Source organism: Gracilinanus agilis, chromosome 3 (assembly GCF_016433145.1).
Source record: "Gracilinanus agilis isolate LMUSP501 chromosome 3, AgileGrace, whole genome shotgun sequence".
Taxonomy (NCBI): Eukaryota; Metazoa; Chordata; class Mammalia; order Didelphimorphia; family Didelphidae; genus Gracilinanus; species Gracilinanus agilis.
This window is the reverse complement of record NC_058132.1, coordinates 263120534-263135513: the sequence shown is the minus strand read 5'-3', so window position 1 is coordinate 263135513 and position 14980 is coordinate 263120534. Positions and strand designations below refer to the sequence as shown.

Genomic DNA, 14980 nt, shown 5'->3' with positions numbered 1-14980 from the left:
GAGCAAAAATATTAAGATGCAAATATTTTTTAAAACTGCTTTTCATAGACACCATATACATTTATATCTCTTACTAATAGAAACATTTCCATTAATGAAATTAAATTAAAAAAAAAACTCTTACCTTCCATCTTAGAATCAATACTGCATATTGGTTCCATGGCAGAAGAGTGGTAAAGGCAAGGCAATGGGGGTTAAGTGACTTGCCCAGGATCACACAGCTTGGAAATGTCTGAGGCCAAATTTGAACCCAGGACCTCCCATCTCTGGGTCTGGCTCTCAATCCACTGAGTCATCTACCTGCCCCCTAATAAGTAACATTTCTGCTTAAAATTGAAGCTTGGTTTTAAATTCTTATCTTTTACTCAATCAGTAAAAGCTAGGATTATGTATTTTAACCTAATAAAATATCTATCCTATGTAAAATCCTACTCAAGTTCCTCATTAAAGCATGAATATAATCTTGGGTGTTAATCTTCTCTGGAAGCCGTTACTAAGTTAGAATGGTTTCAAGTAGGATGGTGACAATTGCCTGTTTCTGCTTTCCAGGACTAGCCCAGCTAAATACAAAAGAGGCTCATCACCATTAGGTGTAGGAAAACCGTAAGGCACTGTTTGAACCTAGCATTGTGTGGCTCAGAAACCAGACCAGCTGCTTAGAGACCAGATTTGTTTAATGCTAAACTCAGCATTATAATAACTTTGTTTATATTAACTAGAAACCCAGTCAGATTTGAAAATCGATGCAAAGACTGTAGGAAGTTTTTTTCTCCCACTATACAACTCAAGTTTCCCATGTATCTTATCTGGAAACTGCCAAAATGTTGACCAATCAACTACTGATTCCTTGCTCCTTTGTTTGAATCCTATACAGACCTACAGGTACAGAGCCCTACCATATAATGTAAAACTTAAAGAACTAGGGGCACAGGCTATTCTTTTTTTTGGCTCTTCCCTCTAGCCATATAACTTAATAAACTATCTAATTATTTCAATTCTGGGTTTCATTCTCTATCTCCTCATGGGTTGAACAGTTTGTGATAAATTGTTTGGACATTGATATCCATGGAACAAAGAAAAGTACACAATGCCCCTCAGTCTTTTATGGCTCCCTTCCACCTGAATAGCAAAATTGTGCCAACTCTGACAAAGAGTGCTAAAAATTCATGCCATTTTTAGATCATACCTAATGTCCTAGCACTCTAGATTTGAGATCCTTGTCCAGTGACCAACAAGTTGACATTCTACTAAAGTAACTGTACCATAAATCCTGATATTCTCATAACCACTGACACCAGAAGACAAAAGTATATTCCAGCTAAGTGGAAGGACATCTTACTGTTTTTTTCTTGAAGAGATAAATAAAAGGGCTGCTAACAAAGGGGCTGGATATTATATATCTAAAGGCAATAAGAAATATCATTTATGATACATTTTTGTCATCTTGTATTTCAGTGTTTACAACAGATATTTATAAAAAAGAGCACTATTAATTGCATAAGTATTCTTAATAGAAAATAAGGAGCCAGGGAAACTCCACCGTCAGTCAATATCTAATTTAATGCTCTAATACTTAAATTACTTCAATGCCAACTTGGGCATAAGAGAGGACAGCAAAAAAAGTTGGAAAATATGGTTTGAGAATGAGAAACAAGAAGCAATATAAAGAATCTTTGCAACTGGGTATCATGAGTAATTTCTTCAAAAGAGCCCAGAATGCAATAACTGAACTACCCTATTTGAATTCTAATCTTATGGTCTATCACAGTAGCATGAGGTCCTCAATGAGGAAGCAGAATCATGTTAAAGAAAACAAAATTGAGAGGAGGCAGGACATCCTATCTACTCAGTGTCCTTGAGGTACATTTAGACTATTCTCGAGCTTATGGGTTGGCAATTATTGATATTTCTTTGGTCATCTCTTTGAGGGATAATAATAAGGTCTGATTTTTCTCAGACCTTTGGAATCCTCTTTATAGTCTTTGAGAATTGCTTTCTCAGCATTTTCAGAATTATGCTCCACAGTACATTGGAGTAGGGATAGATTAGATAGGAAGACCATTTTGGAGGCTCCAGTAATAAACAATCCAGGAAAGAGGTGATGAGGACCTGATCTAACTTGGTGGCTATATGAGCTGAAAGAAGGAAAAAGATTGAGAGATATTATGTATGTAGAAATGCAAGATCTGCTAAATAACTGGATATATTGAGTGAGGGAGAATGAGGGGTCACGCATTCTTGTATTAATAGTGCAAGAATAGTAGTGCCCTCCTCAGAACCAGAAAATTTTGGCAGAGGAGTGGGTTTGAGTGTGAAAAATAATGAATTTTGTTTGATGCCATCAGTAGAATTTCAACTGAAAACAAGAGGATCAAAACGAGTTGAAATGTCTCCAGAGCTTACAGTTAGAAATATCTAACCAAAGAGGTAGAAGCTAGATGATCTATGGAACTCTGAGCTGAAACCTGCCAATTGCCTATATCAATGAATTGTCTGAGATGGCTAAAGAGAGACAAATGGTCTTAGGTTGGGAATTGAATAGGTCAAAATTAATTAACTTAACTAATTTAAAGTTACCTATTGCCTCAGAATAGCCTTTGTGCTTTCCATCTGTGTGTGTGTTAACAAAATGTCCAATAGGACATTAAGATGCAATTTAGGAGCAAGATAAGCAATTCATATCTGTGAGTTACCTGAATGGTCAGGATAATTAAAACTACAGGAGCTGATGAGGTCATCAAGAAAAAGAATGTAAAAAGAGATGGGAAGAGGACCCAGAACAGTTTCCTGGGGTATACCTACTGTTGGAGTTATGATAGAAGAAGCCAGCAAAGAAGACTGAGAAGAAGTAATAATGGCAGGCAAAAAATATGGTACAAAATTCAAAAGAAAAGGTCTGATAAGAGGGGACAGTCAACAGTACTGCAACAAATGTAGCAGAGATCAAAAAAGATAAGAACTTGGATAGGACTATCAGATTTGGCAAATGAGAGATCATTTGTACATGAGAGAAAATTATTTTAGTTTAATGATGAGACTGGGGTCAGATTGCAAAGCTATCTCTTTTATGTCAAATTGTCCGATATTCCTCGAAATATTTAATAGCTATTTGTTTAAAAAAATTCTGGATATGAATGTCAAATAAGATATGAACAGGGAATCTCATGAGAAATTTTTGCCATTGTTGAGGTGAGCAGATCGCTCTGTTTGCTGTTCCCGGTTTTGGGATTGCTTAGGAGGCTATTTGGGGCAAGAACCATTTTGGTTCTGCTTTGCAGTTTGCCTGTTTAGCTGAACTAGACCTTTCTAGCAACAGCACAATTGTTATTTAGTTATTTTAGATATTAGAAGTGATAATTATAGGCTTGAGGGCAAGCTAGCTAAAGGTCAGTTTTAGCAATCCCAAAACTGGGAACAGCAAGCAGAGCAATCTGCTCACCTCAACCCCCAGGAACCAACTGTCCAACTGCTTTCAAACTATTCCCTCACCCAGAGTTCTCCGGGGGGGGGGTCCCCTGGAATTCTGGGTGAAGCTTGACCCTGCATCTTGTAGGAATTCCACCCTGCCATTTTCCATGTTGCAGTTTCCTCATCTGTAAAAAAAATAAGCTAGAGAACAAAATGGCAAACCACTGCAATATCTTTGCTAAGAAAACTTCAAATGGGGTCTTGAAGAGTGGGGACATGACTGAAATGACTGAACAACAAAAATCATCTCCAGAATGTGAATGACTCATTCTAAAATATAAATTCACATCTAAGAATGGTGAACATGTGTATGTATTGGTTAATATGTACTTAAAAAAAACAACCTTCTTTTTTAGAATCAATGCCAGTATTGTTTGCAAGGCAAAAGAGTGGCGAGGGCTAGGCCAGTGATGGGCAAACTACAGCCCTCGGGTCAGATGCCACCCCCTGAAATGTTCTATCCAGCTGTGCAACATTATTCCTAATCTGACAAATACAATGAGTAGGAAACAATACAATGAAACTTCAAAAGAGATGCCTTAGAAACAGACTAACAGATGAGCATTTCCTTTCCTTTGGCCCCCTCTTTAAAAAGTTTGCCCATCACTGGGCTAGGCAATTGGAGTTAAATGACTTGCTCAGGGTCACACAGCTAGGAAATATCTGAGGCTGGATTTGAACCCAGGTTCTCCTGACACCAGGTCTGGCTCTCTATCTACTGCATATCTAGCTGCCACTTAGCATATGCTTTTCACATAGTATTATCTCTCTATATGTTATCCAGTTAAAGTTTATTGATTTAGCCATTAACAAGTATATCTATTTCAATACTGAAATAATCTTTAGCAATTGTGTGTTCTTCTTAACTGAATATTCTGATTAAGATAGATATAGATATGTATGCATATATTGGCTACTAAAGCTAAAAGTGTGACAATAAAATGATATTTTATTAAAATCATATAATAAATATTTTTCCTCTGAAGATTCAGAAGGCTCTTGAAATCACTTTGATTTTTATTTTGAGAATCTACAACAGAAGTTTCTTAGCCTATTTTGTGTCAAGAACCTTTTCAGCAGTGTGATGAAGCTTCTCTTAATGTTTTTAAATGCACAAAACAAAACACATAGCATTAAAGGAAACCAACTATACTGAAATACAGCTATCAAAATATATCTGTTTTTAAACTTCTTTGACCTGAGGTCAAGAAGATATATGAGACTGTCTCTGAACCAATCCTGTCATGCCATAAAAGATGCTTTAATGATACTTATTCTCAATTTTTAAAATTTTTTCTCTTTCTCAAAAAGGTATAATAGAATACAGACATAAATGCAAGTGATCTAAACTTTTTGGTTAAAAAACATTTTAATACAGAGATATTTACTGTACTTATTTTTAGAAGACTAGGATCATGTCTAGTTAATTTTAATTGATATAATACACAGTATGGTTCCATTTACTAGCTCACCTCATTGATTCTATTTGATTGAATTCTATTTGATTGAATCTATTTGTTGAATTCTAAATGTAAAGGGAGATTGCAGTAGAGACTGAAGATTAATAAGGGCTGTTTAATTTTTTACATACATGAAATTTCAGGGAAAAAATGCCCAAATAACAGGGCTACATTTGAAACATGAAAATTATTTACTGTTTTTTCTCTAAAATAATTAGATAACCAAGTGGAAGAAGGCCAAGTGTATTTTCAAATATGAGATTCTCAATGATTTAGATTCATTTGATAATTATTACTGGTGACTAACATTTTAATTTGTTTTATATAGTATGTTTTATAATATATTACTTGCACATAGTTCAAAAGTAAAAAGCAAAATATAATTTACCATTAACAAGTCATTTGACACATTGAGATTATAATTAATGTTATAATGTGATATCTATTATAACCTGTTTGAGAATGTTCTGGACAGTATGCAAATAATTGTAATATGTTTTTATTTACAGATGCTGACAGATACATGATCTCATCAGCATAGAAACTTTTTCTATAAGAGTAGATCATAACTCCATAAGGCCTTCTTATCCTAGGTTATTCTTATATATGTCCTTCCATGAATCTCTCATAGTGGATGCACCCAATGCACTGGATGGCTTATTCTAACTCTTTCGATATTTGGGAGCATATCAGTAAAGCTCTCAGCAAAAAACCAATTTGACAATAGTCCTTGTCTTTATACTCTACATGTACATAGGTAAGTAAATACTAAATATATACACAACATAAATATAAAACAAATTTTCAAAGGGGAGGGAAGATACTAACAATTTCCAGAAACTGGAATGATGTTCTTGCCATATGGCTGATCATCAACACCTTCTTTTCCAGTTTTTTTGTGTCCTTGATTTTTACTTTTTGGGGGGCATTTCTTACAAGAAAGTCATCATTGGAAAATAAGTATTTATACCCATTATGCAACTTTATATGGCTGTTTGTGTGATATCTAATTTTGATTCTTCTCACAGGGTGGACTCCTGTAATTTATATCCACATAGCCTAGCAAGTAAAATATTAGTAAGAATATAGATTTGAGGGACAGGGAGAAGCTCAATATCATGTAAAATAATTCTCAGTGTATCTAATTTGACTCAATTTGCTCTCATCCTCCTCATTAATCATGGGCCGATGTCATTGTTCATTTTAATTGTATTTACTAAGGTACCAAAACAACACATTGCTCCCATAATTACATGCCACAATTTGAGAACCAAATATTCTTCATTCAGTTAGTTTTTTTATGGGGTTACTAGGTGAATGTCTCAATATAGCTCACTGAAAATGGCCTCTAGTGTTCTAGGATAATCGATACGATGTCATCCATGGGCAGAAGCATCCAAAGAACCTCACTATTTTGGGGGAATTCCATTTCCATTGTGGATTTTTTACGATAGCATCCTTGACACTGGTAAATACCTTTGGTATTCATCTACCTCTCCATTTCCTGCCTCCTATGATATGGATCATCTAAAGATGACAAAACAAAATTATTTCTGTGGTTGCACCTGTCACGAAATTTTGTATGATCACAACATGAGTATGGGAAACGCCTTGTTGAAGAAGAGTATTTAAGGCTGACTTCTGGCTGAGGCTCAGGCTCTGGCTTGAGTTGAGATTAAGGCTCGCTAGCAAGAATGAATGAGCTCTTTTCTAGTAAAGTATGAGGTGAATTCTGATGAAAGGGTCAAGGGAATGGAGGTCTGAGAGGTTAAAAAGGAGAAAGACTATCTGGAACAGCTGCTATGGGGAGTGAGATAAGGAATCAGTTAAGGAAGAGTAAAACAATATGTGGAAGTAATGGTGGCAGTGTTGAGATTAGACAAACTTGCGGTGGACCCAGGCAGCATGATTATGTGGCTTAGATCCGTACCATTCAGTGATCTGTGAGAAGTATTACAAGAAGATATTGGGGTTAATCTAGGTGGGGGGTTGGCAAGTCAAAAGCAATAATAAGATAAGTGAATGAGGGAGTTGAGATTAAAAGACAGTGTAATATTGAATTTGATTAACTACAGTGTCAATAAGAAAGAAAGAAAGTAAGGTTAGAGCTGACCATAGATACTCTCGAGGGATATCAAGAACAAAAGCCAGGATCTTGTCTTCAAGGATCTTAAATGGTGGGGCTGGAAAACGTAAGGTGATGAAACAGTATAGACCAGTGATTCCCAAAGTGGGCACTACCACCCCCTGGTGGGTGCTGCAGCGATCCAGGGGGGTGGTGATGGCCACAAGTGCATTTATCTTTCCTATTATTTGCTATTAAAATTTAAAAAAAATTAATTTCCAAGAGCACTAAGTAATATTTTTTCTGGAAAAGGGGGCAGTAGGTCAAAAAAGTTTGGGAACCACTCGTATAAGGAAATGCAAAGTACTTAGTAATTTTGAAAGATTTTTTTGTTGTTCATGTTGAGTCATGTCTGACTCTTCATGACCCCATCTGGCATTTTCTTGGCAAAGGTACTAGAGGGGTTTGCCATTTACTTCTCTATCTCATCTGACAGAGGAAGAAACAGAGTCAAACAGGGTTAAGTGACTTGTTCAGGGTCACACAGCTAAGTACAAGTCTTGAGACCAGATAAGATGATCCTTCCTGACTCGAGGCCCAGCACTCTATCAACTCTGATATGTAGCTGCCCATTAAAAGGTAGAGAACATCAACAACTGAAACATGAGGAAAAGCCTCATGTCAGAAGTAGCATTTTGTGTTCATATATCCAATGCCCAGCATAGTCCCTTGCCTACACAGTTAGTTAACAAGTACTTGTATTTATTGAATCATATAACATTAACATATAATCATATTAACATATTAACACTTCTGTTCTTAGGCAGGTATGTTATCAGGGAGGCTGAGGCTGATGGTTCTCTGGTATTTGAGAGATATGAGAAATAAGAGCTGAGTGGACTAAGCTGATGAAGTGCTTCCACTAAGTTTGGCATTAATGTGATAAGTCCCCAGGGGCCATCAAGATGCCCAAGGAAGAAGGAACCAGTTCAGGTTCAGGTCAGAAACATAGTAGGTCAACACTCTTAAGCCTATTAGAATGGTACCAGGCCTGTACTTCCAGTTTGGGTAAAGAAAAATCTTTTTTTTTAATTAAAGCAAAAAAAGGATATTATTCAAAATAAGTAAAACTAGAAACCATAAGGGTGTTGCAGATAAATGTAGGAAAGGATCACACCTGGTTTTTTTTTTGGAAAGGCAAATACAGAGATGAGTAGAATTGGTTTCACTCTTCACCCAACTACAACTACAAACATTATTTCATAAGACTTGGGCCATCTTTTATTGCATTTTTCACCATGAAGATAACCAAGCCAGAAACTGCTGCAAAAATTCAGAAACAAGAGAAATTCTACTAAGAACTTAACAAAATCCTCTAAAATAAGTCAGCTTATACCTTAACACTCAACTTCAATGCCAAAGTGGGCATAGAGGAAGACAACAAAAAATGAGCTTGAAAATTTAGCTAAGAATTGAGAAAGGAGTGTAGCCATAGGCTCACTGCCTCCCTAGAAGCCTCATTCCTATTGATCTGGAGTACTTTTCCCAGAAGATAGGAAGACACCAAAAACCCTACAAAATATGAATCAACTACAAGTTGATAAGAAAATTTTCATCCATGTAGGCTATTTGCAAATCAACTTATTTGTTCACTCAGATGATGATCTACTTTTCCTCTTCTAAGGTAAAATTTAAAAAAATAAGTAAATAAGACATTTTTATTGATTTTTTTGTTTTTATATAATAATCACTTGCTGACCATAGTTGTAAGGAAGATTAATTAGTATTAGTGTTGGACCTAGCAGGAAGGACTGGAGAATTCCAAGATGGAATGAAGGAGCAGGAAGTAGGGGCTTGGGCTCTGAGAGAGACTCCATTAGTGGTTGGCACAAACTGTTGCTAGCCCTGGGAGATCTCAGAGTTAAGGACACCTGCATCCTGATTCCCTGGGATCCTGAGTGGTGGTGGCTTTCAGCAAGTGGACAAGACCTGCAGAGCTGCACCAGGTGGAGGAGGAGTTTGAGATCTGGTGGACAGTATCTCAAGCACACTCTCTCTACTTGGGTACCTTGGACTACCTTGGCTTTTGGCATCCTGTGATCATCACGGATTACCGTGAGAAACCCTCAAAGCCACCCTCAGGCCCCTTAGCTGTGCTGGGTCAAACCTGGCTGGAACCAGGTTTAAAGCAGCCTTCCCAGTGACTCCAAAACTGCTCCTTTGAGCCCTGCCTGGCCTAGGTCAATTAGAATTAGAGTAGACAAGTCCTCCCCTTGTCCCTGTGTTTTGCTCTTTAGGGTTTTAAGTGCAGAATCCCCTATTCCATCTTTTATTTAGTTAATCATAATTAAACAGTATAAACTTTTACCTTGCCTGCTAGTTCCATAGACCCTGGCCTAGGGGTGAGCTGGGTGAGCTGCCATTTTTGACAGTTACCAGCTTGGCAGTGAACTCTGGTCTCCCTATCCTGGTTGGTCCTGTCTCTCCTTCAACCCAGTGTGTGTACTCAAAACCATTTATATTTTAAAATCCCTGGTGCCCCATCTTTTACACCATACCCTCCCCCACAATATCTTGCTTAGAGGTTATCTATTCCAGTTCCTTCATTTAAAAGATAAGGCCTAGGGAGGTTAAGTGATGATGTCTAAGATTCTTCCAGCTCTCAAATATTAGCACTCTGATATCTTAGATGTTTGGCATTATGTAAACACAGGTTTCATTAAATGTTCAGTGTTTTGGCATGACATAGAAATTTGTTTTCATTTGACATAAAGGGGAAAAAAAAAGAAATAACCTTCATTGTCTTCCAAGCAATCGACGACTATGAAGTCTTCAGCAAGTTTATTATATTCAGTTTCACGAAGAATATTCAGAAATTTAGAAAACCAATCTTCTTTTTGTACTATCCTATTCAGTAGCTCCCTGACAGCATGTTCATTTCCATAATTTTCATTAAGATGAACAACCTAGTTTAAAAAGAAAAATAGAATTAACAAGACCTAAAACTTCTTTAAAGATCCAACAGGATGGTAATAATTACCAGAAAAAGTTTATAATTAGTCACAAGTAAAAATAAAGACTCAAATTAGGACAAAGAAATCATAAATGTTTCTTTCTACCTAGCAAAGAGACAACTGTCACCACCAAAAGTGCTAGTTTCCAAATTTTATGGAATAACTTTCCCTTTTTGAATAAATGAATAAGTGTAATAGTATATATAAATTTTTTTTAAATCATTATTTTCACTTTTTCTTAAAATAATTTACATTAACATTTACTTTGTTCATATTTTACTAAAATTAAGAGAATTAGATTTAATGCAAATTATTAGATATACAATAAAATGTACAAAATAATAAATGTCTGCAATCTACTTATGGTAATATGACCAAAGATTTAGAAACAAAAGGGACCTTTGAGGTCATCTATTGTGATTCCCTCATTCAAAGTTGACTAAACTGAGTCAGTTATCCCAAGTCCAGGTGGGTAATTAGTGGCAGAACCAGGCTTTGAAATCATGTCTCCCCTCTCCAAATCTAGCATGTTTCCCAAAGCATTTTGGTGCATTCTATAGAGGACAGTGAAAATATGACAGTACTGGGCACCCTTTAACCTTCCCCCAACCACCACTCAAATTCTTTTAAGTTTTATAGGTACCTAAGGCAAGAGGTAAAGGAAAGGCTGTTGTACCATTTAATCAAGCTCTTTGATACTTATCTAGTCTCATTATTTCAATAATTATAGTAGTCATTATCTAGGTTTATATAGTGCTATAAGGTTTGGAAAGTACTTTATATATGTTATCTCATTTTGTCTTCACAACAATCCTGGGGCGTAGGTGCTATTATTATTCCCATTTTACATGAGGAAACAGATGGCACTGAGAGTGGTTATACAATTTGCTCAGTCACAAAGCTTATAAGTATCTGAGACAGAATTCAGATCTTCCTGACTCCCAAGAGCAGCCCTTTATTCACTACACCATCTACAAACCTAAAATATTCCCTTAATACATGAAAGATGACTTTTTTCTCCTACCATTTATCATTTTTTAGTTTGATATTTTAAATTTTTCTTACTGATTCCCTGAACCTCCTTTATGAAGATTTCTTGTTCACTTGAATTTATAACACACTATTATCTGCTGATTTAAGAGATAATTGATAAAGAAAGTAGTTATGACCAGATTTATTTATTTTTAAATAAATTTTTATTGATTTCTTATTTTTCACATCATCATATTTCCTCAGTATTCTTCTTCTTCTCTTTCTTTTTTTTGTATTTGTTGTATTTTGAATATTCTCCCATAGTTACATGTTTTATGTTCTTTCCCTCTCCCTCTACTACCCCTCTGTAGCCAACGCACAATTCCACTGGGTTGTTACATGTAAATTATGACCAGATTTAGCACCATCTTTTAATTCAAGACATTCCCATTTTTCATTATACTATCCTTTAATCAGTTTTCAATCGCTTTGATAAAGCGATACACACCCATAGACAAACTAATCAGAAGTATTTCTCTTAATTAAAATGGATGGAAATATATAACGAATGCTTGATCAAAAGTCTAGGATCATTATACTTACTACTACTTTTTGTTTTACTATTAATCTGCTAAATTTATTTTTAAAAGCAATCACATTTGTGAGTCTTTTGTCTAACCTAAATTCATGTAGGCTGATCTTCAGAATTCTATTATTCCTTAGATTTTTTTTTTTAGTTTGTTATAATATCCATGTGAAAGAAACACTTCAATACATTTGTATAACTTGGACAGTCAAATCAATATTCTAGTAAACGAATCCTCTACTTTGGGTGCTGGCAAACATCAAGATCTTGGGAAGCAATAGTTTCACCTAATTATTCATTTTAAAAGAGTCTAAAGAAATCTAATTTCCTTATATATGTATATATAAAAGCAATATATATGCACACATATGTATATATAATTTGTCACTAGCAAATTGAAAAAAAATTTTATAAAAGATGAAAACTGTCAGGAGTTTGGTTTCATAAGTTGGTGGGGGCCTTAAAAAAATCTTCACATGGTGGCCAGCCTTTTGGTGATGAATTAAATACTGAGTCCTTCTTAGAATCTGTACAAAGCTGATTTTTACAAGGCCTTGCACCAATGCCCTTTTTTAACATGAATCCAAGAATCCAACATCAATTCCATCCCACATTGAAGTCTTGGAGTAAAGGGTTCTTTGAAGGAGGAACAGCAAACATCAATTGAATATAAATCTTTACTACTCATCAGAATCAAAATTAAGAGAAAACTTGTTCTATGCTGGCCATCTTGAACCTTTAAATCATTCTTCTAAAATTTTTGTAGAGATGAGTTGATGGTTATTAATATCTAGATTGCCTTTTTTAAGTAGTATTAATGTCTACAGTTGTTTTTTAAAAAAAAAATTCCTCCTTATTCCATGTGAACTGCAATGACCTCCAGGAATTGATGCAGAGTGAAAGGAGCAGAACCAGGAGAACATTACACACAAAGATGGATATTGAATGTAATGGACTTCTTACTAGCAGCAATGCAATGATCCAGGACAATTCTGAGAGACTTGAGAAAGAACCCTACCCACATTCAGAGGAAGAACTCTGGGAGTAGAAACACAGAACAAAAACAACTGCTTGATCACATGGGTTGATGGGGATATGATTAGGGATACTGACTCTAAATGAGCACCCTAGTGCAAATATCAATAATATGATCAATGACACATGTAAACCCCAGTGGAATTGTGCATAGACTATGAGAAGGGGTTGGGGTAGGGGAGGGAAAGAATGTGAATCACGTAACCATAGAAAAATACTCTAAATTAATTAAATAAAATTTTCCAAATTAAAAAACAACAAAAATTCCTCCTTCCTTCTTTTGCCTTGCTTGAGAATTGAATCCACAGTGACTTTAAAATTATATTGCCTCTAGCATCTGTTTTTTGTATATACTTAGGTCTTGTCCAGTTCCAATTCCAATTTTCTTTTCTGCCATTTTATATTTCCTAGTGTAGCACACTGGGTTGGGGACTGACATGTTTCAGAACAAATGTAGCAGCTCCAAAATCACTGAGAGAAAACTTATAGGAATTTTCACACATCTTTAATAGTTTTTGTTTCTTCGTTGTCTTTCTAGTTTTACCCTTTAAAGGATATAAATCTTAATTGAGTACTCTGTCAAACATTTCTAAGAACTTGGAACATTTAAGGGATCAGAGAGTATCATTGCACTAGAACAAGAAGAGAGCTCAGAAGCCATCCAATTTTTTTTTTTTTTACTGATAAGGAAAATGAGGTCCAAGTTCCTTACAGAGATAGGCAATCAATGTTAGAAGCATAATTTGAACTCTAGTCCTCTGTCTCCAGAACCAGTGGTCTTTCCACTATAGCTTGCTTTTTCTATCTAGTGTATCTCATTATTTTTATAATGCAGTATTGCTCATAATACTTCACTCTACTACTCCAGATTTTAAAGATGATATTACAGCATTGCTTTTAGTTACTATGCCTTGATAGTTCCTTCAGCTCCTCAATTTTTCTCCATCCTCAGCAGAAGGATATTGCCTTTATCTGCTGCCTTTATCCTTTCATTCAGAATGGCCAGCTCTTTCTCAAAGGGTTCCACAGACTTGGTGAACTAAGATAAAGTCTCATCATACTAGCTATTTTAGGAATAAACCAGACTCACCTGATTAAGGCAATTTCTGGACTACTCTGGACTATTTATTCTGGCAACTGATTTATATCAGCTAAACTTCCTAAGAAATTAGAATATCTACATCAGTGTCTGTTGCTTTATCTATCGTCCATTTTTATGTGTGGATATAAATAACTTGTTTAAATTTGTCTGGATGAAGCTGTTTTAATTAAGTGCCATAACATCTAATATTTTTCTTCTAATTAAAAAAATTGAACTTTTCTTTGGCAAGTCAATGGTCTGTTTATAAGCATATAGCTGATCTGGAAATGACCTCCCCCCAATCAATAAGCACTCATTTTCTCTATTATAAAATATAATCAGTTTCAATTATGGTCATCACATGCATGCTTACCTTTCAACACTCTTTTTAAATAAGATATTATTTCTATATTGGTGTACTCTGCTGTGTAATCTACACACTTTTGGCCACTTTCATTTCTTAATTTTGAATTATATATATAAAATTTATATATATTTTTTACCAAACTCCCTCATGACCACCTTTGCTTTGAGGTCACCGAGTATCACAGTTAATTTAATTTGGAGGCATTTAGAGTTCTTTGTAGAAATTTCTTCCTCTCCTTTCATCCTCTGCAATAGATGCTGGCAAATGAACTAAAATTAACCTTCATACTATTCTTTTTGAGAGAGTTCTAGGAGCATAGCAATATAAAATGACCAAGTATGCCATAAAATGATGTCTCTGGTCCTTCAGACACACTACGCCACCTCCTTTAGTTGAGTTTCCAAAAAGAATCTGTGACCCATCTTTCCATTTGGATACTACTTATGACTGGTTTAATTTTTAATGAGAATTTCAGTATTGGCAGGATTATACATTTAGGGGAAGAATGAACCTTAGATATCGACATCCTTTAAATGTGAAAACTAGTTACCAAGAAAAAAAGTTCAGGAGTTGCCCAACATGAGTAGCGGCAGACCTGAGATCAGGCCTAGATCTCCTCAATCTAAGTCCAATGCTCTTTCCACTACTCCATAACTGTTCACTGTCAACTCATTTGTTACTGGAAACGGAGCTGACATTTAGGTTACCAATAGTTAAGCTCATGCTTCTTGGTAGTGTAAAAACTGGGGTTTCTTAACAACATTATGTCACTGTCACTGAAGAAACACAATGAGGATGAACAGGGCTGGGGTCTTTTTTTTTCAAAGATTGCAATGGCTAAGACATCTACCATCTAATAGCCTACCAGTAGTCAGTGTCTCCACATATAGCTAGGATGCCCCTCTAAAAGTAGATTCATTCGATCTGTCACT

General features: G+C 35.5%; 1 protein-coding gene across 1 annotated transcript in view; it reads right to left on the bottom strand.

Annotated features, from left to right (window-relative positions):
• Nucleotides 1–13103, bottom strand: part of IFIH1 (interferon induced with helicase C domain 1) — an 81355-nt gene extending 68252 nt beyond the window's left edge. The window contains exons 1-2 of the mRNA XM_044669106.1: nt 13038–13103; nt 9788–9959 (exon numbers count right to left, since the gene is read on the bottom strand). Coding sequence (XP_044525041.1) covers nt 9788–9959; nt 13038–13103 — 238 coding nt within the window. The remainder of the gene's footprint in view (nt 1–9787; nt 9960–13037) is intronic.
• Between the last annotated feature and the right edge of the window lie 1877 nt (nt 13104–14980).